We start from the raw sequence: 24,516 nt of genomic DNA on the forward strand, positions 1-24,516 counted from the left end.
AAATCCATGTTTTAAATAGTAATAAACCTAACAGTTGTTTGGCTCCCCTGTAGAATTACTATAATGAGGAACAAAGACACATCATACGGCTGTAGAACTGCAGAAAATGCAACTACTTTTGCTGTACAGCTACATTTAAATCTGAAACTGAAGCTCTTTTTTTTTTTTTTTTTAGCTTTTTTATCCAGTTTGGTGTCACTTCAGTTGCTTCTCTTTGTATGCACACGCTACTCTCATGCTTATTAAAAATGTGTATGTCTCTGACTGTGTTCCTGCAGAAACGTGAGCTCAGACGGAGCAGAAGCTCGCCGCAGACTGAGGGAATGTGAGGGGTTGGTGGACGCCCTGCTGCACGCTCTCCAATCAGCTGTGGGGAAGAAGGACATGGATAACAAGGTAGGACAACGGCCACTTAGATGCACATGGGTTCAGTCTCATAGCAGGTACATATTGTTGTGAGTTGACAGTAGTTGATAAGAGGTGACATGCAAAAAAGGCTGAAGCTAATACCACCCCTGTCTCTCTTTCCTCCCAGTCTGTGGAGAACTGCGTTTGTATTATGAGGAACCTGTCCTACCACGTCCACAAAGAGGTGCCAGGGGCCGAAAAGTTCCAGGACCCATCAGCACTGCAGGCCCCTGGATCAGTGGGACCACAGAGGAAGAAGAAGGATGACGCCGGCTGCTTCGGAGGAAAGAAAGCCAAAGGTGAGGGGTAGAAAAGCCAGAGAACAATCCAATCACCGACCAGAATCACACGTCTGGGAAATTCTAAAATTAGACATGACATTTCAGTGAAACACCTACTCTTGCTAACTGCATAGTAGTAGAAAAAATTAAATATATATCAAAAAAAAAAAAATACGCCTTCTCATCTTTCATATCTGTAGGATGTAAAAATAACTGACAGAAAGCAGAGCAGTGAGTCACACAGCTTTGTTTCCTTTCGTGCCCTGCTGCTGTTCATTACTGGTTTTGTAGACACACTAGGCTCACAGGAGAAAATGTTAGAAAACGTAATGTTCAACTCAGTGGATCCAGTGATGGTTTATTTAAGGTCATTTCACAGATCTTATTGCTTCTGTTTCTGTATATTATCATCAGTTATTATTCCTCAACATCAACTGTATTTCTAAGGTGATATTTGGTTTGTATAAGCAAGAGGTCAACCACTTATCGGCCTGACCAATTGCTGGATCTGAAATTCTTGAATGACTTTGTGTTAGTCTAAGTTTAAAGATTTTCTGCAAATGTATGTCATTTAAAATGTCAGTTTTCGGTCTTGTTGATCAGTAATAATTCAAATCAGTCCTGAAAAAAGTCAAATCAGTTGACCCCTATTTAAAACATCATCTGATTTTTATGCTATCAGTCCATTAAATATCCATTATCATTGCAGTCATACAGCCCGGTATGCTTCCTCTTTCTTCTAAGACCAGAAAACAGATTATCATCCATTCTGATCATTGATAAACCGAAAGTAAGATATTGTTGGCAACCTTTTATGGCGGCGTGAATAAGTACATGTAGAATATAACGAAAAATCATACCAGCAATTTAATGGGCTGATAACATGGCAAAAAAAAACAAACAAACAAAAAAAAAAAAACATGTAAATGTCTAAATAAAGACTTCAAAAGCAGTGACACAAAATTCTATTAGACAACAAAATCAAGGCCATCAGTTTGCTGAAATGATGCGTGTGTAAGTGAACACTCAAAGAGAGAATAATTCACAACATTAGTCACAATTGTCACAGCGTAATGAACTTAAACAAGTCTAAAGCGCATCAAGACTGTACTGAAACTTCCACTTTTGGTAAATGACTGAGATAATTGGACGTCTATCACGGCACCTTCTGCGGCATCGGGAGGTTTTTGTCGTTATTGACTCTGCGTAGCAGATGTGCCATGTAGGTACGTGTTGTTAAAGACGTCTTAATCAGTGTTCTCCCGGGCTGTTAGCTAAATGACGCTGTTATCTCCCCGCTGTACAACAATAATGGTTGCCATTAATCAGTCAGCCAATGAGGTGTGACTACCCGCCAGTGACCCTTGACATCTAACGGCTCTTCGGAGAATCGCATCAGTTCAGGGGTCAGGACCACACCGAGCTTACATGTATACAGATTTACCAATTAACCACACAGATACTTTCTCTCTCTCTCTCTCTCTCTCTCTCTCTCTCTCACACACACACACACACACACACACACACACACACACACAGAATAATGAGATGTGTTTAGCGGCTGCAGACCCTGAAGGTGTTCTTTTAGAAAAGAGGCTCAGGTACAGAAACAGTAAATGCAGCTATAAAGGATCATGAAGGAGGGTAGTTAAGCAGCACTGTTGGCAGTGTTCTCAGTAATTTGTTACCTTAAGCATGCTAAGTTTGGCCTCCTCTTCGGTTCAGTGTCATATTCGGCATAAAATACAGCGTTATGAGGAGCACGCGCATAGCAGCTCGCTCTTTGTTTTAGCTAATAAACGGTTTGATTCTTGGCTGTTGCTTCCATCTCTTAGAGCACATTTCTGTTCTTCCCACGCTGTGATTTTAATGAAGCACTTACACAAACGCTGGCAATTTGTGCTGTTTTTATATACATGTTTTACTGTGACTCTCTATGCTGCCTTCCTATCCGACAGCGGAAGCGCATTCTTTTCTTTCTTAGTCTTTTCTTGTGCTCTTTTTCATTATTTTCTCTCTTTCTTGTTTGCTAGCTTATCTGAATATCTTTTCCTTTATGTTTCACATTTTTCTCACTATTTGACTCTCTCTCTCTCTCTCTCTCTCTCTCTCTCTCTCTCTCTGTCTCTCTCTCTCTAAAAAGCCATCCCACTGATGCCAGCTCTTTGAACAGGCTTCCCACTGAACACCTATGGACTGCTAATGGCCTACTCTCTGTCTCTTTTCTATCTCAAAAGAACTCCTTTTTTCCCTCTCTGCTCTCTCCTTCTCGCTGTATTTTGGCCTTTTTTCCTCCCCTTCACTCTTTCACTTTCTCTATGCAGTAAAAGATGACTTCTTTTTGTTGGAAAAAAAAAAAACTGTTCACATGTATTGCACAGCCTCTTGACACTTGCACACACATCTTTTTCACCATGCTTCTTCTCTCCTCTCCCTGCTTTGTGTTTTTTGGCATTGCTGCTGCCTCCTTGGCTAACTATAGAGGAATGGTTTAATCAAGGTGAGTGCCCCCCCTCAATCCTTCTCACTTCTCCTCTCCATCCTCCTCCTCCTCCTTCCCCCACTGCCTGTAGAAAATAGGTAGAAGTAGTTCTGGGTTTCCTCCAGAAACCTGGGAAAGTTCCAAGGACTTCAGAATTAGGGTGCTTCATTCATTCCACATGCCTCTCCTCACCATACCTACCAACCGTAGCATTCAGTATTATTCACTCCACCCGTCCCAAACTTTCAGTTTGTTAGAATTAGTTTTTTGTAGGTCCTGTAAAACAGGTAAAAGGTAGAAGGAGTGCTTGATAAAACTGGTGAGTCCATCTGTTTTTGGCAGGTTGTTAGGTAGAGCTTGACTAATCAAATGATTCTACAGACGTAGTGATGAAAATTAAAAACAGAAATCTATCTCTGAAAGAAGGTTTACGACCTTTTACACTCCAGATTAGACCCAACATTAATCCCAACAACTGTGATGGATGCGACTAACTGTCAGTTTTGATCCCTTTGTATTATGTTTAAGCATAAATGTCAAGCTCTGCTGCAGACCCTGTTAATGTGTGTGTGTGTTTGTGTGTGTGTTTGCATTGAAACTTCAAATGATGTGAATTTTTGATACTGAAACAGGTTTGTATAAAACTGTCAAGATTTTGTGCCCTGATTTGCTCTTGTTTGAACATTTAGAAAATTCTCTAAATGTGCCAACATTTAGAGGTTGTTAATGTTCTACCAGGAAAAAGTTCTTCACTAATTGAAAAGACAAATAAGTTGGGTGTGTTGGGAAATGTATTTCCTAAAATGCCTGTTCCTTTAACACTCTGAACCCTCAAACCCACCAGCAGGTTTGAAATCTTTGAAAAATCTTCCAAATTACAGCAATTATCAGAACCAGCCTAAAATTGCAAAAAAAAAAGGAAAGAATTTCTGGGTTCAATTCATGTGTGATGTGTCGTTCTGTCTTGAAAATTAACTAAATGTAAGCTTAAAATCTTGATGTTTTATCAAAATCTATTTTATTCTCCTCCATGCAGCTTAAAAGCTAAATACAGCATGGCTCACAAACCATGTACAAAGGAGCACGTTGTTAGACAATGCATAGTGAAATATCTCTCTAAAGCTGAAGTGTGAGCAGTGTGAAGAATGTCTAGTTAGTAGAGGTTGTTAAAATGGAAATAATAAAATATCTGTACCATGTAGAGCCAACATTTATCTCAAGTATTTGTAACTTGGACAAACGTTGCACATGCTGATTCCAGGTCTTTTTCAATTTTTGTAAAAAATCAATAATCCACAAAATGTTGTATGGCATTATAACTTTATTATCCTGTAGAAAATAATGTCTAAGTTCTATCTACTCCTAGCCGTCATTGTTCTGTTTCCACAGAGGTGCAGGACTTTCATTGAAGTGAAAAATTATCACACAGGAGCAGAAAACACTCCAACTACTTGGGGTTCAGAGGGTTAACATGTTTTCAGACAGCACTGATGGTGTTCTGTATTCTGAATTTGGGCAGCAGTGCATAGTTCTTACACTGCAGCTACTAGTTACCCTTCTAGCTATTCATCTGCTCTTATCACACAGCTTACTAAAGCAGGCTGTTGCATAGAATAGAAGTTTATGAACAGGTTAGGATTACTATGGAAAGTTTAGCTAAACAATGTTTTTTGATCCAGAACTTGAAGTTGATGTTACTTTAAGGTGGTAAACGTTTGACTATTTATGTTTTTAAAGGAAAAGAAGAGATGGTTCACACTTATAGAAGTGCATTGCATTCAGACAAGGAAAAAAAAAAATCTAAAGATCTTGTGATTACAAGATCGAGTTATGAGATCAAGGTATTGCAGTTATTAGAGAAGATTAAGGTGGTTATCACTCATCACTACCGCACATTACAAGTCGTCACTTGTGTGAACAGTAGAAACTTTTACAAGAAACAGCAAGTATAATGTTGCTTTGCCCCATTTTTATTATTCTGTGTAACAATCCCTTTTTGGTATACCACTGGATGTACTGAAAACTGTCAGTGAATTACTTTGATACTGAAGAATCTAAGGGTTCAGAAGCGTTCCCATTCCCGCCCCCATTAGTTTATTGTGTATTATCTCTTAATTATGACATAGTTTTCACATAATTACAAGATCTTTAGAACTTCAAGATCCAGATCTTGCAATGGTGACATTTTTGCATTTTTCTGATGGTTTTTGCATTATAAGTAACCAAATATTATTAAAAAAATGAAGTTGCACATTGTGACCCAGCTAAAAGATATGTAAAGGGAATATTTTACTGACTCATTTTTGAATAATTCACATCAACTTCTCTTTAAATAAGTCATCACATACTGTGTATTGAATTGAAGGAACTAACTATTTGATATCTTCAAACTCAAACCTTATGCTCTGGGAAGGCTGGGGTCAGGCCGCTGAGATGTTTGAGTTTGTTTCCGTAAGGGAAGTTGTGTCTCAGCCTAGAGGGAGCACTTCATGAGTCGCTCTTCCCCCGACCTCAGTGACCGGAAATTTTAGTTCCGTCTAGCTGAGAAATCTGCCATTCTGTGTGTGTATCCCTGTTTTGTCCCATGGGCATGTCCATATGCATGTAAGCTCACCATTAGCTGGCTGAACTGCAGTTACCCCCGCCCCTCGTACTCCACTTCCCGTCTGCCGCTGCATTATTTAAGGTGTTTAGCTGCTCAGGAAACACTGCTGTTAAGTTGGGCGAGCGTATATACATGACTGTGATAAGAAAGTGTTGAGAACTGGTGCGTGGTTGTATGTGTGGGCATGTGGTATTGCGTTCTTGTGGTATGTTGTTGGGATGGATGCCAGTTAATGTATAATAGACAGTGTAGTAGACAGTGTGGATTCTATATGTGTGTCTGTACATCACGCTTCTAGCTCTGTGTGTACTTTTAAACATCCATGCTTTGTTGTGGGTGGGACCGATATGTGCATTCAGTTACTTAGTGCTTTGGTGAAACCACAGTGTTATTTTGTGTAAAATAACACAACCTAAGCACCCTATAAGCCATCCATATACAGCTGTGTTGGTGGTGTTATTCCTTTTTTGAGAAGCATAAAAGAAATACATTTTTTTAATACATTCTTTTTCCAGTCCAAACTGATATCACCTTTTCAAACCCATATCGGTCCAACCTTGGTGTCTGTCACATTGTCCTTTATAATCCAGTTGTCTTACACTTAATATAACACTGACATCACCTCCCCTCCTCTCTTCTCTATGCAGGGAGAAAAAATGGTGAGAACGACAAAAACTACGACACATTGGATCTGCCCAAGCGCACAGAGCCGTCGAAAGGTAGGCCCTCGCCTGTCAAGCTTGAACGTCCCTCTGGTGAAACTAATCTAGAGGAGTGAGTGGTTTGATTGGAGGCAGGTCAGGTGTGCTGGTCAACAGAAGCGTGGGAGGCTCTTTGATGGGGAAAGAGGCAGTCTGTTATTTAGCTGTTGATTTAGCTTTGTTTGATGGTTTTGTGCCTCCAGTGAGGCAGTTGATTGTTGGCAGCTTGTGAGAGCATCAACTCTGTAAGCCCCTCTTTTTGTCAAATACTGCAACAATGCACTGGGACACAATTGGCAATAAAAAAAAAACGCTGCTGTTATTAAAGTGCATCTATTGTTGTGTCTGTTGAATTGTACTATGCTGTAATTTATTAGTGAATGCTCAGCCTGGGAGCAGGTGATACGCACATAATCTTCTGTTGTAGCGTACGGAGAATGTAACGTTGGGATTAAAGCTGAAACAATGATTAACTATTTAATTAATTGATCCATTAGTAGATGAATAAATACAGTAGTTGAAAAATTAAAGAAAACATCTGAGATTGTAGCAGTTTCTTGCCCAGAGTAAGATCTGAAGATTGATAGCGGTCTCATGAGTGGACAGCAAATATGAACCAAATGTGAAGGCCAGTGCTACAAACAAGGGGAAACAGCCATCCTGGCTTGGCCCAAAAGCAACAAAATCTGCATATCAGCATCCTGAAGCTCACTAATTTAGTCACAAAACAGAAATTTATGAGCTATTACCCATTTTATGCAGGGTCACATGCCGAAATTATTTCTTGGCTACGAACAGCAAGTTCTTGAAGTCTCCGCTGGTTGCCAGGCAAATATAAACAGGACTCCAAGAAATAATTTGGCACATTACTCACTCATAAAACAGCACTTTGTCATTATACACTTCAGCCTATGTACAGTTTAAACTGAGTAATTGTAATGGGTTAATCAGCAAGCTTCAGATGTGCTGGCCAGACTTCACGCTATGCTAGTAAAGCTAACTATTACTTTTATGGATAATGAAAATGATTGCTTATTTATGTGGTAAATGCAGCTGAGAAAATGTGCAGACAGCAGATAACTAAGTAGGTAATGATATTTGTCTTTGTCTAAACGTGCAATTAAAATCCTGAATCAATCATTGAAATCATTCAAAACGTCCATAAACAATACTGATTGATTTAGATGAGCTACCCTCAGCCCCTTTCAGAAATGTGCTTCTAAAGTGATGACGTCTAAATGAGCTGACTTCATGTCTGAATAAGCAACCGAGTCACTTTGACAAGCAGGAGCTCAAGTTTAGCTTGTTGCTTCCAGTTGTTTGCGGGAGTCTTTCCTCTCAGTGTGTTATACAGCTGCAGCATCAGACAGCAGCGTGATCCACATCAGTGTGTCCTAGAGGAGAGAGTTGCATACATGTATGCGTGTTTAACAACAATACCTCAGTTACCAATAATTGTACATCATGGAGACAGAATCATTACGATATAACAGCAGGTCATGCTACGTAGTTTTCTTCACCTCAGACGGATGAGCTGACACACAGAGTCACAGCTTATAATTTACAGTGAAATCATTTGTTCATCATCACGGCTGTCCTCTCTGTTAGTTTAGATGCAGTCTTTTGTTTCATAGTGCATAAATATGTATTATACACGACTTGATGTATCATCCAGTCTTGTACAGATCACAAATATTGTGCCATCTCTGTGGAAGGTATGTCTGAGCGAAGCCGTGACAGACATTAACGCAAATATGCTGTCACTTTAACAGGCTGATGAAACCACCAATATTACATATCCCATGTCTAAAAAAAGCCTTAGAGACGATATAAATCTTTGTAATGCCCCTGCTGCAATAACAATGTGCACGACAGAACATTTAAAAGCATGTACATGTTTGATTGTTGTACAGAGAAAGATTTACTGTCAGTTTGAGGAGAGGATATCTGTAAAGTTTAATAAATTAATAAAACGACCATGATGATAGAAACCATATTGCATTATCTGTCCTGGACTGTAGACTTGGACTGAAGATGCAGCAAAAAAAAAAACCTCTCGGTAGCACACAAAGCTTGATAGAAAGATGTGTTTTGCTGTTATTTCGCAAGTTGAATGCACCGCTTTTGGGAAAATGTAGCCGTCTGAGGCCGTGATCTCATTTCGTGAACTCCACAAGTGTGCTTTTATTGACTGTAATCAGAGAATAGTCCACTCCACTCCTCTCCATCTTGTAATGTATCATATGAAGAGATATGGCAAAGGCAACACGGCAAACAAGAGTAGAGCTTCGCCCCTCGACTGCAACTGATTCTAGCAGTAGTGTGTGACTAAGTGTGTGTCACTTTGTGTTTAGTTTTTGGCACTAACAGGCAGTCGTAACAGTCATAAAAGTAAATTAGCATGCAGCGCACACATCAGTGCATCCGGATGGTAATAGAATGTGTGTTCGCTTGTGCACGAGTCGGAATGATACTTTACTCTGAGGAAAGGTGTGTGTTTCAGAGTGGCTGTCCATCTGTCTAGTCGCGTCTACAGAATATGCCTGCACACCCTTTTGTGGTATTTACACATCAGCACCTTCATCAATGACTAGTGGCAGGCGCTCAAAGTCAATATCACTTCCTGTTTGACTGCTAATTAGCCACATTAACACAGCAAAGTGGGCTCTCATTAAACAAGATCACAATTAATTGCTGTGCTTTTCCAAGTTAAGCCGATTTTGCCTTTTTTTTTTTTTTTTTTTTATCTCTCCTAAAGTAAAGGCAAGCAGATGAGCTCCAAGGATGATAATTAATATTTTCCACTTGCTGGGTTTTCATGGGTAAAAGCCAAGCTGGCACGCCGCATCCGAGGATCTATAGCAGTTACAATTGTGCTGCGATTACGTTACACAATGTGGAAACAACACCCTTCGGAGTTTTGACTCCAGAGAAAGCAATTATCGTTATAGGCCTAAATGTCATGCACAGCTGAAGTGAGTGTGGGGGTTCGCGTTGTTGAGAGTGGCCCGGCATTTTCCCGCTCGCAGACAGACAAATCATATTTGACGTTTATTAGCTCGACACAGAGGCGAATAACAACAGCGAGATGCATGGATAATAAGCTTAATCACCACAGCAAAACACACATTGACTTTTTAAAGCGCATTTATCACTTTTTCTTCTTCAGAAACACGAGAGGTGAAAGTGCTGGCGACTGCAAGGCTGTACGTCTTGTGGGTGCTTGTTTGTTTGTCGATGGAAATGTGTTTTTTGTGTGGTTCGGGCACGTACTCCGCCTGATACCAACACCACATCCCTGGTCATCTGTGGAGAGTTTGCACGGAGAGAGAGGGAGAGAGAGAGAGAGAGAGAGAGAGAGAGAGAGAGAAAGCAACTCTGGTTTGGTGGCGACGGCTAAGGGAGATATGGGAGATTACATGTGTATCCCGGTCCTGATCTGATGTCAGACAGAGAGAGGGCAATGCAGGGAGCACACTGGACCTGGCAGTGGGCAATGATTAATCTTTTTGTTTGTGTGTGTGTGTGTGTGTGTGTGTGTGTGTGTGTGTGTGTGTGTGTGTGTGTGTGTTGGGGAAGCGAAGAGAAGGAAAGAGAACCAGACAAGAGGAGCAGGTCTGATAGGTATTTTTTAGTTTGACAGCAGTTTCGATTACAGTATTGTTTGATATACAGCATGTTTTGAAGGCTGAAAATAATAAGTCTTTTTTAATAGAATTTTAGAAATCCTTAAAGGCAAAGTTAGTGATTCCAACTCAGTACAGGTTTGTCAAATTCAGCAAGGATCTCCCCACGGTCTGCTAGCTGTCAGTTCCGTGTGCGCTGAAAGTAAATCCGCTGTCGGTACACAGCTCTGGCTCTGTAAATGGAAAACAAAGTAAGTAGCTGTGACCGATCCGCACTATCCCAGCATGTCCCGTGCAAATTCAAACCTGTGCGTGAACAGAACAGGGGGAAAGGAGGACAATGGGAGCGACAGGAACATAGCAAAATGTCGACAATCTTTCTCCAAAATCACAGACTCCACCTATACAGCTTGGTTTTTTTGGCCACTATGGCAGAGAAGAAACAAGTGTTCCAAAAGCATGACAGTGATTCTTCTCCGTACGCACCAGCTTACTGCTTACTCTGCCATTTGGTGCTCAGCAGGTAGAGTACAGTGGGTTCTTTAGATTTTTTTTTTTACTGAAAATAGCTGTCTGCAATGACTGGAAGTCTGCTTGATGAGTGCAAAACCTGTAGAACTGAAACAATAAGCTCAAAAATGCTAAAATGCTCCATAAAGTTGCTGCAGAGTTGGGTTGTCACTTTTTGGATTTGCACCAGTCCCTTTCACATTACATGTATTCATTTATCTATAATGTTTATTCATTGTTATCAAAAAAAATAAAAAATTCAGCCACTGTAAAATTTCTCATTTTAAAGAATGTACCAGTTCTCTCAAAGTGCTATTCTCATGATGCACTAAATCTATCCTTTGAAGGCCAGATCCATAACATTATTTTCAGGCATTTTTTGCAGCTCCCTAAAGAAACACAGTGACACATTTGGTGTACGCTTAGTCGCTTTCTTGTCGAGGGTTAGATAAGAAGATGGATGGATCACAGTTAGCCTTCCCCTGTCCAAAACTAAGACTGTCTGCCAGTACCTCTAAAGCTCAAACACTTTATATATTGTTTCTTTCATCAAAGTCATTTGTACATCACTAATTTGTGGCTTTACAAGGAGTGATGTGTGAGACATTTCTATTTTTTCTTGTTGTCACTGCCAGGTGGTCGAACAACCGCTGCACGAACTCTCAGCTAAAAATGAATAGTGAAGAAGTGATTTCTAGGGCTGCCACTAAAACTTTTTTTACATCAATGTGTTGAGAATTGTATTAACTAGTGAACATTTAATTTCGCATAATTTAAATTCATTTTATTTTTAAAATTTGAGCTTTGTGAGTGTATTCAGCAGTTACTTCACAGCACTTGTCTGGTTTTGCATCTTCTAGAATGTGTGTTTTCTCTTCAGGTGTTTGTGCATCGTGCCGTGCTGCTTCACGTCTAAACTTTGTACAGTTAAACAAACAGCCTTTTTGTTTTGTGTCGATTTGAAGTACTCTCCTACTTCCGTAGCCTTGGGTCTTTGGAGGCTTTTACGCAGAACTGAGTCAAACTCACGACACAACAATTGCAAAGTAAAAGTTACAACAAAGTGAAGCACTTGCCGAAAAATTTAAAAGCCAAATTTCTGGTTTAAAATATTGATGTCAACACATTTTTACCTTCAGCATCATAGTTTATGCCAAGTATTGTGGCAGTTTGACTGTTATTACTCGTGACAGTTTGAAGTAGCTTGTAAATAATGAAAGTCCTCTCTAAAAAGCAAAAACTAAAGTAGTGTAATATTGTAATACTGCTGCTGAAACTCTGGAGCTTTATCAGAGACAATACTGTTGTCTTTTACCATGACCGCAAATTTGGAGGAGCTAAAGAAAACAGTTTAGTCATTTAGGTAAGAGAATACCTGCCACCAGAATACTATAAAATAATATTATTTCTGTAGCAGGTTTCATATCAGCATGGCTGTCTGTTGAAGGCCTATGAGTATTAACCCAGACAGCTAATGTCACTGCTAATTATTCGCCGATACTGGCTCTCCTGCCCTTATTAAAGTATTTTCAAACTTCATCAACTGAACTTGTCTCACCAGTTTTCTTTCAGTCCTTCCACTTGATTATGTGTCCAATTTGTCTACTCTAACTGATTAAGTGGGTTATTTTGCCCATGTAGTTGCACCACAAATGAGACCTGTTGCAGGCACATACATCATTAGAGACGTTACTGCCGGTGCATTATTCATTGCCATCCAGAACAAAGCCAGAGAAAGTTTGAGGGGGGCTGTAACAAAAGTAATTAAGAAGTGTGAAAAGACACTTTTCATTAGAGAGCCAGTGAGTGTCGCAGCCCCTGAGATGATGAAACATTTTCCCAGCAGTTAATTGAAACCACAGCGTTTACCTTTAGATTGGAAAAAGGTCATGGGATCGGAGGAAGGAGGGAGAAGCGAGAAGGTGGGATAACTGCATCTGTACAGATCTTGTGTCGACAAGCGGAGGGACAGAAACCTGGGTTGAAATTTAAAAAATACAAGAAAGAATACAGAAACAGTTGTTGATCGTCCTGAGAGTAACGCTATCCCAGATTAATTAGCCTTTACCTTCGTTGCAGCTTCATCTCTTCCCCTGTTATCTGCTCTCTCTTATGCTTGTCTCTCTGCACTGTATTGTCAGAGCCGTGTCACGATGCAGGAGAGTGAAAAGCACCTCGTGTCTTCGCTGAGCACGCGGAGTGTGTTTTCAATGAGCTTCAGCAGCCGAAGTGAATAACTACAAGTGTCCAGCGAATCTGAGGCAGGAATCATTTGACCTTGACAGATGAGGGAGGCAAGCTTTGGCCTTCGCAGAAGCACATACAGAGGGCTCAGCATGTTAAAGCCGTTTCAGATGAGTTGTCCATTGTGAAGTAGCTCTTTTGCGCATACCTCTCAGTACAGGCACACATTAAATCAATAGGGTCAGGCTGCTGGGTGCACTCTAATGCCGTGAGTATATTTATTAATAAAGTTTTGATTCATACTTCATTACAATTTATCTTACCTTATTACCCAAGTGAACATTTTTTGGCTAAAAAGAATAAAAAATCAAAAAAACTACATTGGTTTGCCAACACTTACTGAGACTAGGACCAAAAATGTGGAATACAAAACAAGCATCTTGTTTACTTGACTAGCTCATGTGCAGACAACACACATTTGAGCAGCATACTAATGTTCACATATGTGTCTCTGCAGACCTTTGTGGACAGATGAAGGTTTTTGCATCAACTGAACATGTCGATACAGCCACCTTGAATTGACAGTCTGCCCCGATGCTAACAGCTAGTGTAGCAGTTAGAATGTTTGTCACATTTGTTTGGCTTTCTAGCAGGCAAACGTTAGCTTTTTAGCACTGAAGCATTAAGGCTGATGGAAATATAAGTCATTTTGTAGGTGTTTGGTCGTAAACTAAAATGCTGAATGAATAAAAGTGACGCTCTAGATGATGATCACCAAAGTCATGTTAATTCATCTTGGATGCATAAAGGCTCCAGACTGCAACCATTTTTTGAGAAACAAGTTTCATATGGTTGCATTGTCTAACCATTGTGGCTCGGGGTAGTACTTTTTCTTCTGCATTGGCTCATTCAGTCTCTGCCTGCCTGATGCATGAAACAGTCCATTCAGCTGTTACCATATTCCAAAGATGAAGCAGTCTGTAGCTGATGATTTTATAAAACATAATGAGGAGAGAGAGAGGAGGAGGAGGCTGGTGGAGAGGAAGAAGTCCAGGTGTCATACAGCAGAGTGCAGGTGCAGGCAGGAAGATAGCAAATCATGTGCTGGAGTGAGCAATGGTAAAAGATGGTAGTAACAGTGCTACCAATGGAAGAGTTAAGCTCGAGCCCTGGGCATGTTTGCACCAAATTTCACAAGCATCCATCCTGTGTTTTTTTTTTTTTTTACTGAAACCATAAAAAGTAAATTCCATTGTGGTTTACAACAAAAAGAGCACTAAAGTCAATAAGATTCATTGTCTATGAACTATAAATGTCTGCACAACATTTCATGACATTTCTATGTAATAGTTGTTAATATTTGTTGTGTAGCTGCTATAACATCAGATGTAAACTGTAACCAAGATGGTTCCCATTTTGTTGCACTAAGTTCATAAAACCTTTATGCAGTGTTACTGTGATTTTAATCTCAAGTATGTATACATTGTCAACTGTAAAAATCCACATGAGCTAAACCCTGATCACCTTTTAGCTCCAAGCAGCACACTCCCCACTGGTATATTTTTCTGTGAGGAAATAATTGGAAACTTTCTCTATTTCCTCTGGCAGACCTTGTTCCCAGCATAATGAATCTTTTTGTCAAGCTGCTTATAGTTTCCAGTGAGGCAGTTTGATCCCAACTGCATTAGCTAGTGCTAATTAGTCATACCTGACAATAAGGGCAATCTGACTAAGCAATAAAGGCATGGTGTCTGAAAAGCCTCAGTATTTTCTAGGGGTGTAACAAATCTTACAGTTTAGTATTGACCTTGTTTTGGAGTGATGATTCAGTATGGCTAAGCTCTATCTATTTATTTTCAAAAAATGTTATATTCAAAAGTTCCTAATTTGCCAGCTGTCTTTGTGTAACGGTGAAGGCTCTCAGTTACCACATGCTGTCAATAACAAAAGGATGAGATGGTTAGTATAAAATAAATTTGAAAAAAAAATAAAATGATGTATTCCGACAAGTAGAACCTATTTTTAATTAACCTAAATGAGCTATTAAAGCCGGCAGTGCTGTTGCACCTTTAAAAACTCCACAGAGTAACACTGCCTTTTCCTTTTTGTCAACACTGAGGGCACAGCCATCTTGCTGGAGAAAGTCTTTATTGGAATTGTCACTGGAAAAAAGCAGCTGGGGGCTTGGCATTTACACTCAGTGTGAGTTCTGCATTGCGGTTGGTTGATTGACCCCTACAGCTGAGCAGAGAAGGTGCAGATTCTGACCACGCTGAAAGGCTGACTAAAACTCAGACTAAAAGTGTCACGTAAATTAACATGTCATATAATTTTTTCCCCTTGCAAACATGTTCATGTAGTGAATTTTATATGCTGGAAGACAGATCATGAATAAAACAATCATGTATGATTCAATCACCCCAATACTACAACTTACCTCTTGTAGCATAGAGTAGTTCTACAGTATCGGACCAGAGTTGTAGGTGAGCTGGTGTGCTGAGCTGCAGTGAGTTGGGATGGGTCAGTGGAGTGAGAGACTTTACAGGGCTGCAAATTCTAAAGGAAGCAGGAGTTTAGAGCTGTCTATAAGGTATTTTAGTTCCTAAAGGGATCATCCATCCATTATCTGTACACCGCTTAATCCTCACGAGGGTTGTGAGAGGGCTGGAGTCTATCCCAGCTGACTTAGGGTGAAGGCAGGGGACATCCTGGACAGGTTGCCAGTCTATCACAGGGCTACACTTAGAGACAGACAAGCAAGCACACTCACATTCACACCTACGGACAATTTAGAATCATCAATTAACCTCAACATGTTTTTGGACTGTGTGGGAGGAAGCTGAAGAAGCCGAAGAGAACCCACGCTGCACGGGGAGAACATGCAAACTCCATGCAGAAAGAACCGGCAACCTTCTTGCTGCGAGGCAACGATGATAACCACCAAGCCACCTTGCAGCCCCGACTAAAGGGATTATTTTTATTTTCAAAAACTATTGAAACTATCGAACTATTTCATTGTAATATGTAACTGTGATTCACAGGAATTAGTTTCTAGGTCTTAAACCAATCACCTGAATGGGACTTTAAAACGTACAGTACCTGCATGCTTTCAGGGCTGCTGCTCCTGCGGCTCCTGCTAGCCCGCAATAGTTGTTGAGCAACAAATGGTGCACTGCCAAACTTTTCCGGGTCGAGCTCATGCTGCAGAATATTCATTCAGAGAGTGCAAGTATGTTGACATAATTAGACCTTTAACAGTAATTGTTTGGCACATACGATGTACCAAACTGAAGCAATTTCAAACTGAACAAAATGCTGAAGACTAAATGGTTTGGGACGAATACACCCCCCCGGTGCCTTCCATGTTTGTACTTTTGCTCCCTCTGTTTTTCTTTCTATCCTGCTTACTAATTGTCATTTCTCTTGCTCTCTGCCACCTCGGTGCGTTTTCCATTCTAGGGAGATTTATTGTGCTTCCCCAGCCTCACAAACACACATTGAGCAATTGAGAAAACAGCAGTGTTTACCAAGACGACAACTGTGTAACGCATCTCTCTGCTTTGTCTTGCAAGCCAAGCATTTAATTTGTGAAGAGGTCTTAGCATTGACAAACAACGCTGGTGCGAGCTGTTATTTATTGCATTGTATAACCCTCTTTGATATCAACCCACTGGAGATCTCTATTTGTAGTATAATGAACACTGACGGTTTTGCTGTCGGAGTCATCTCTCTCTCTGATGCATCTCCGCTCTTGAAGTCTGGAAAGTCAGGGGCTCAATTGAGTTAAGGAAAACGGAGCTACACTTTTATTGTTTTTTTCTGCCGTTGTCACCCCACACGGAGGAGAAATGTTTCACTTAATGGCTCTGTGGCATGAATCTGATTCTTCTAATCCTCCCTGCTATATCTCTATGGCTCAGAAGCGGCAGTGAGAAAAAGCGATAGTCTTGCCCAAAGGCTCGATGAACGGCCTGATGCAGTGAGCAAATATGTTCAAGCAGATCCATTTTTCAAGATACAACATCCTTGCGTTGTTATGCTGGTGCCAAGTCTGCTTCAGAGTCGCACAATTCCAATGGGAGAGAGAAAGTTTGGCCTGTTCTGCTTCTACTTTACACCCAAAGTTAAAGCAGAATGTCATGAATAATTTATTCTACATCCCAAATTCCAAGCAGCAGTAGCATATATTGTAGCAGCTCCCCGTTTTCTTTCCTGTGGAATTTGACACCCAGATACTGAACGCTGACTCCTGGCCTTGTTGACTTCTTGCTAGCTCACAACCTGTTGACCACTGCAGTGAATCACTTGCCCTTTTGTTCAGAACAAACACACTACTTGGTTGTCCTGGTTGCCTCCCTCCTTCACCTCCGATTCCTCATTTCCTGCCGTCACATTTTGCAGCGAGGTGAGACCCTGAATGATGTCGACTGCCTCACGAACGTCTCACCCAGACCCGCAGATGGAATGTCACATATACAAAGCATGCACACAAACAAAAAGCATGCATATGGGCATATAACGCTTGCACGGACACATCCTCTCGCACATTCACACATACTTTCTCGCTCTCGGTTTCTCTGCTATCTTGACACATAGCATCCACTCAACACAGTGTCGGTTCCAGACTGTCTGGCACCTTATATCACTCTCTGTCGCTCTGTAGCCGCTGTCATTACAGTTTCCTCAGCATTACACCTTCCTTATGGCAAATATACACTGTTATGCCCTTTTTATACTGGATGCTGTCATGTCCAGAGAGAAATCTGTCCTGCTCGAAGAAAAGGAGGCCAACGCATCACGAGGTGTGATGAGTGATTAGCTGGTTTTATTTCTGTTGCCTTGCTGCTGCCACTGTCAAAGGCAGAGGTAAAACTCACAGAACCTTAAAAAACACTCTCCTGAGACCTTCTGGTTAAGTGAAGGATAAATAAATCTAAACAAATCCAACCAAAAATGTAACACAAAATCATGCTCCTCAAGTGTTTCCCTCCAAACTGTGTGTATTATCTGACAGTTCCCTGCACTCAAGAACTTTGGACAAGTGGCAGCAGGAAAGAACAGATGCTTCTTATGAAAGCACAGATCTTACAGCATATCACCCCTTTTTGCACTTTGCACTTCATACGTCTTGGGAGGACTGGATAGCTATCTTACGTCGAAGAAGTCAAGAGGAAAAGCAGCAAATAAAAACATTAAAGACAGACTGAAATCAGGCAGTTGAAATTCATTTTAGCTAGGTGCTGAAAAGGTGGGAATCCAACAGATTTTGAAATTGAGCTGCACCGCAGACATAAGGAGAAACTTTGCAGATATTCTTTTCTTTCAGCTCAGTCATGCAAGTACTACAAGATTTGAAACTAAGTTGTATCACGGACTACAAGATAATATGAATATTTTTGTGCCAGAGGGAGCCATCGGGGAGCATCGTACTGCCTCACATGCTCTCGTGGTGAAGCAGATGGAAACAAAATGGAGACTGTGGTGCAACAACTTTCTGAAACGCTGATAATACATTGAAAAAAAAAACCAAAAAGACAAAAATTCTGGGACTTTTCAGCTGAACTGCAGACTGCAGATCGGCAACAACTATGGAAACAAATTTAAAATGAATAAGTATCTATTGTATGTAGAGTCACTGTTTTTTTCCCAGTATAAATAACACTTGTGGGTGCATGGAAAATGTTATACATGTAGATTCCAGACTTTTGAAATTTTTTGAGAAATATTATGTTTTTATTCTTATTATTTAATGATTCATGCATTATAACCATTTTTGTGTTGTCTCTGTCTTTAGCCATGGTTGTGCTGTTTCCATAGAGGTGCAGGACTTCTAAATTGCCACTAAAAATTATCCGACAGTAAGTAAAAACTGTGACAGGAGCAAAAAAACATCAAGAACGTGATTGGGGTTCAGAGGGTTAGGGCTGGATCTGTAAACCCCTCAGATTACTAAATAACATATGCCAACAGTTCATACCAAGGTCCCAGGCCAGATTTCTTTTACATTGGTAGGGAAGAAACAGTTGTCTGAGTCCGGCATAGATGATATTAACTGTCAGTAAGCAGCCTGTGGAAATAACTACTTGCAGAGTCAGGTCCCAGTGGTGATTGCAGCTAAAACACTAGAATAAAACAGAAAATTAATAATCTTTTCCCCTGTCAAATTAGTGTCAGGAAATTTTGCATAGTGTCACTTTGATATCTGACCACTGGAACTGCTGAGTGAGATGACACCATGCTGTATAAGGTGGAAACAACAGCACTGAGTAAGCACCCAGCACAGAACTTTTGTCCTAATTGTCTCTCATCTCTGTATTTATGATAATTGTTGAGCTGTCAGCTTAACTTGATTTTCCGCTTGAGACCTAACAGATTTGGGTGCCACCACAATCAGACCATAGACTCTATATAAAAGAGAGGCACAGTGGCCATGTCGTCACTCGTTGGTTTGTAGAGTAAGATTTGGAATTCAGCCATAGCCAAGGTTGTTGTCATGGTCGTTGAAAAAAATGTTACAAGCGAGAGATGTTATAGTAGCAATCTGTCAATCACATGGTAACCCCTCTGTAAAGCATACCATAATAGACAATGAGCATGCTTTATTGTCCATTTTACTCTAAATGGGACCATTATTCACAAAATGAAGATCATGCTGTATTGAAGGAGACTTCAAACTAGCCGTTGACACTATAAAGTCATTAGGAAAATGTTTGCTCAGATAACAAATCAAGAGAGACATAGAGTCATTCTCTCATAGACTTATATTCAATCAGACTTGTTTTTGCAACCAGAGCAGTCGCCCTCTGCTGGCTGCTAAAAAAGAAAATTCAGTTTTAAGGCACTTGGCTACAGCTTTCAGACCCGAAGGCGTCTTTTATATTCAGTCTTCGGTCAGGGCTCAACCTGATTAGCATAACAGTCAGTTGTGGTCAAATCTGACTAACAGAGACACGATTTACGCAGGTAAGTATAAGCATATGTAGTAGTAGTTACATCTAAATATCATCTGTATAGAAGACACTTGTCAAGTGTAAACCTTTACTGTAGCTTTCACTATTTTACAGTTAAAGTCTAAAGTTGTGACCATATCTGAGATAATTTAGGAACATGCCATATTAACAGTGTAGACACAAGCATGTAGTTTTCTCTAAGTATGACGTGATGTGTTTAACTCTAGGCCAACATTTTAAAAGCTTGCTCCAGATGCTAATTGTTCCAGAGATTAAATCTGTCTCCCACTCTGCCACACCAGCTGTTGGGAGTGCCACCAATCTCTGTGACCACTCAGCTACCCACAGCTAACTTAACACTCCTCTCTGCCAGTCACTTTCTTGCCTTTTGTTGTTGATAATAAAACTAAGCATAACACAGAAAAGGCGGTAATTATGTGGATGGCCAGCGGCTTGCAGCTGACATTTCAGCTAATGCAACTCCCCCTCCAGCCCTCCACCCTTCTCTCATGAGCACGCAGCCAGTGATGAAAAGGAGTGATAATAAGGCGAGGAATAAAAAACAAATGAGGGGAGCAAGAGGTTTGTATAAGTGGGGCCACCTTGTCTTTTTGCTGGAAATACAAAGAGGTTTGCATAATAATGGTATTCCTATGAGGTCTCATGGAGAGTGGCTGCTCTACACATCATTAGTGGAGTGAAGTCCTTGCAGATTAGTATGTGTTTGTGTGTGTTGATGCATGGCAGCATTTATCCACCTGTGTTCGGCAAAGGATAGTGGGGTGCCTCTAATTCCCGCCACTTCCTCTGTGGCAGTGCATAAACCTAACAGCGATTCCACCCACTAAAGCAGCAGTGATCAACCACTTCTGAAGTTCGTTAAACTTTCCATACCCTCCAAAAACTCCGTGCCCCCTGTCTCCTCCTACGAGGCTCAGTGGGATTCTAAAAAAAAGCGCCGGGAGTTCGCAGTAGCCGGGCAACATCAGGCTCTTCACATGATTAACCATGTCATTTGCCTCCCCCATCTCCCCAAACCTGAGCAGTTGGAGCAAAGTGATAATTATGAGACAAGAATGATTCCAGGGAAGTAGGAGGAAGCGTTGTGAGACTTACTTGCCAATTGGAGCCTTTGTTTGGCCCCGTTTGAGGCACAAGAGCGCTGCTTCCTGTTTCTGCGAGAGACGCTTTAATCTAATTAAAAGCAGATTAATGGCGCACTGACTGCCATCGCTGGAGCTACAACAGAGGCTTAGTGAAGAGGAAAACACCCCCCCCATCCAGATTTTGCCACTGTCCTGTTAGTAGTAAACAGTAAATGAAATATTGGTTGTAAACAGTCTGGACTGTTGTAAACAGGAGCGCCTAAATGCACCCTGAGGACTGTTGTCCTCGTCCACAGTCGAAGGACAGGGTCACAAGGAGCAGAGAGGAGTTCAGCACTGGCAGGCATCCAATCTAACTGTCCCGTCCACTGAGGTTTTACTCAGAGGATAAAATCCATCAGAGTTAAGGAAAGTGTTATGTTTCAGATTACATTTTAGGAATTTAAATGGCACTTTTATCCGAAGCAACATAAAATGTGTGCTCATCTTGCAAACAAGTAAGCAGGAGAGTGGAAAGGCCAAGGTCTCAGTGCTTTAAGAATATTCCCATGACTATACAACAGCCATGAAAGGGATGAGTAGAAGAAAGGGAAGTATAAACAGTCTAAGGAGAAAGATGTAAGCGTCTATTTATGTAAGAGAGCGAGAAGAGTGAGTGGGAAGACGGCGACATGAAACGCTATTGGTGGGGAGTTTTTTCGGCATCCACAGCCAATCTGTTTGACTGGTTTATAATCACGAGCATTTTGAATTTTAATGCGCGTTTGATTCCACGATGGGTTCATTTAAGCCGGCGGGGGCAACTCATCTCATCCTCACTGCCTTTCATTTGACTCTTATAAGCACACAGAAGCACATACAAATCCTAATTCATACAGCTGTCCACAAACACAGTCACAACAGCTCATTTACACACACAAAACACAGCCTCTCTCTTGCACGCACACGTAAAGGACAATGCACTGTGTCCTTGACAGCGAGGGTGGTATTAAATGGCTATTAGAGGTGGTGTTGTTTGTCAGGGTGTTGCAGGGAGGAGAATATTACCTGAGAAAATTGACCACAGCATCAGCTCTGTGTGTGTGCTGGCGAGGCTGAGGGGAGCGTTAAATGAAAGATGGGTGCTGACACCGACCCAGACGCAGGAAATCCCTCCCCTGTCAAACACCATCAAAGCCGTCATCACACATTGCAGATGCTGAGTCTATCCGGAGATACAGGGTGAACTTGTTTAAAGGCTACCGGTCAGGCTGTGGTGGACCAGCTGGGATGAGTTCAGGTTCACTACTTGGTGTGAAATAAAGGTGAAATATAGCCAAAAACAAAAGCACAAACCATGTGCATTCACTCATATTTTCTTTGGTTTTATTTAATTTTCTGTCTTTTTAAATGATACACTGTTTATACAGGTAGTATTATACATGCAATTTTGCATTGCACATAGTATATTTTATATTAACTGGGGTTATCGTGATATACTGGTACTGACAATAACCTAAAAAACTAAATATTGAGAGCATGTCATAACCCAGCATCCTACACTTTGAATGTATTTAGCTTCCCAAAAAGAGACAAAACTTACAATAAACAAAGTCTAGGATGAATGCCAGTGACAGCATTTTTATATTCACTTCCACGTTTTCTACAGATATAACAGTTTAATTATCATGAATTCTTTTGGCCTGAAAAATGTTGTATTAAAAATCTGACATCACTACAGCCCTGCACTAAAGGAACACTGGCCTTTTATCAGTCAGTTAACTTAAATGATGAACTCTCCTGGTTATTGTTGGTGTACCTAACCATAAGTGCTCCTTTCTTGCACAGAACATAGCAATACAATTAAAACATTGGATGAGTTACAACTCAAAATTAATAATTATTTTTTAAATAATAAGTTGTCATTGTCAGACAATGACAAGTCTCTCATTTCTAGCTGGAACAGGAATGTTGTGAAAAGTTTTATACATCAGTGAGCCACAGCAGAAAAACCACTTGGCTAATATTGCGTTGGTCCGCCTTATGTCACCTGTGGGGTCTAGCAGCAGGGTGTCAGTGGATCCTTTGGGTCCTGTGGGGTGGGGTGTCTGAGGATCAGGCTTGTTCCAGTGCATGCCATGGATGGATGCTCCATTGGGTTTGGATCTGGAGAGTTTTGAAGCCAGGTCAACGTCTTGAGCTCTTGGTCGTGTTCCTTAAGTTGTGTCAAAGCAGTTTTGTAGTGTCCTGGAGGGAGTGCCGTTGTCGTGGGAGGATGTGCCTGATTTCGGAACAATGTTTAGGTGGGTGGTATGTGTCAAAGTAGCATCCAGGGCTCAAGGTCTCCCAGCAGAACATTGCATTGTAACAAGATGGTCACTGTTATTCACATCACCTGTCAGTGGCTTTAACATTGAGGCTGATTCCTGCATAAACTGCATGCTTTCTGCTTGCATATTACTGAACTAGAAGAATGAGGTTAGCAAAAAAACATTCATGTCCCAAACCAAAAATGCATGCATCCTCATCTGTTGTGGATAAATATGAAAGACTTGGAAATAACGAAATACAGAGAAATGTAGTTAGTTAACGATGTGCTTCTTGCCTTCAGAGTAACACTCAGCATGTCCAATTAAGTTGGTTCGTTAGTTGGACTGTTACTGATGCAGCTTGGTGCAGTTTACTTCTCAGAAGAGAAACACACAGGTCAGTCTATCTGTAAAGATAAGACAGCACCTTCCAGATTCTTTAAATGCAGTATTTTTGCTCTTATTAGTTCCCCATACGCATCACATTATCCTCAAATACCTCTTCTGTGTTTTGTGGGGTGTCTTGATGTTTGTATTTATTGACACCAAACATTGTCAACTGGTATCAACAGCTTTGATGCAACGACATCAACACACCTCTGTGTGTGTCTAAGCCTTATTCCTTTCAGTCACCCAGACTGCAGGCTCATCCACCACACACACCCCTTCCTCCACATCCGCTACAGTCCTCGGCCTCTATCTTCAGTCCTCGTTCCAGTCACTGCCATATCTCTATTAACCCCCCCTCCCCACACACACCAGCAGTCCATGGGATTATCTAGGCTTATTCCCAAAGGCTGGACACCCAAACTCCAAACCCCCACCCCAAACTGCAGAGTACATGTTTAAGCTTGTGCTGCAGTGCATCAGTTTTTCTTATGGTGGATTTTAGATGTTGTTGTTTTGTTTTTTTTCCCCCTTTGTATTACTGTCTTGTTGCTCTGTAATGATCCATGCATCTCTGCGGACTATTTACCAGACAGCTGTCCCATTCACCATGCAACATTTATAGCTTAAATCCACTCAGTTGTTTCTCTATCCAACCTTCTCCTCTATAATCCTTATACGTTTTCCTTCCTTCTCTCCCACCTCACTATATTCTTCCTTCCCTCCCTGCCCCTGGTCACCTGCCTCTCTTTTATTTTCTCTCCATTCTCGTCCCCTTTCACAGCCTCACTTTGTCCACTCTTGTTCTCTTTTGCCTTTACTACCACCCCACCCCCATCCTTCTCTCTATTACTTCTCCCCTTCATCCTTTTCCTTCCCTCCTCACTTCTGTTGATGCACAATTTCCTTGTGAAATCCCTGTCAGGTATAGAGAGGTGTAGCATGTTGGGAATTGACTGTTAGGTTGAAATTGTGGTGAAAGCACGAC

The 24,516-nt window shown here is 41.0% G+C and overlaps 1 protein-coding gene and 1 long non-coding RNA gene across 6 annotated transcripts in view; one reads left to right on the forward strand and one right to left on the reverse strand.

The window, feature by feature from the left end:
- LOC103369019 (uncharacterized) overlaps positions 1-24,516 on the reverse strand; it is a 703,792-nt gene that overhangs the window by 377,894 nt on the left and 301,382 nt on the right. The window lies entirely within an intron of this gene.
- arvcfb (ARVCF delta catenin family member b) overlaps positions 1-24,516 on the forward strand; it is a 131,292-nt gene that overhangs the window by 77,538 nt on the left and 29,238 nt on the right. For all 5 annotated transcript variants that reach the window (XM_008297451.1, XM_008297476.1, XM_008297467.1 and 2 more), the window contains 3 exons: positions 279-396; positions 536-707; positions 6,424-6,495. In XM_008297451.1, coding sequence (XP_008295673.1) covers positions 279-396; positions 536-707; positions 6,424-6,495 — 362 coding nt within the window. The remainder of the gene's footprint in view (positions 1-278; positions 397-535; positions 708-6,423; positions 6,496-24,516) is intronic.

Source organism: Stegastes partitus, unplaced genomic scaffold (assembly GCF_000690725.1).
Source record: "Stegastes partitus isolate 25-593 unplaced genomic scaffold, Stegastes_partitus-1.0.2 Scaffold26, whole genome shotgun sequence".
Classification (NCBI taxonomy): domain Eukaryota; kingdom Metazoa; phylum Chordata; class Actinopteri; family Pomacentridae; genus Stegastes; species Stegastes partitus.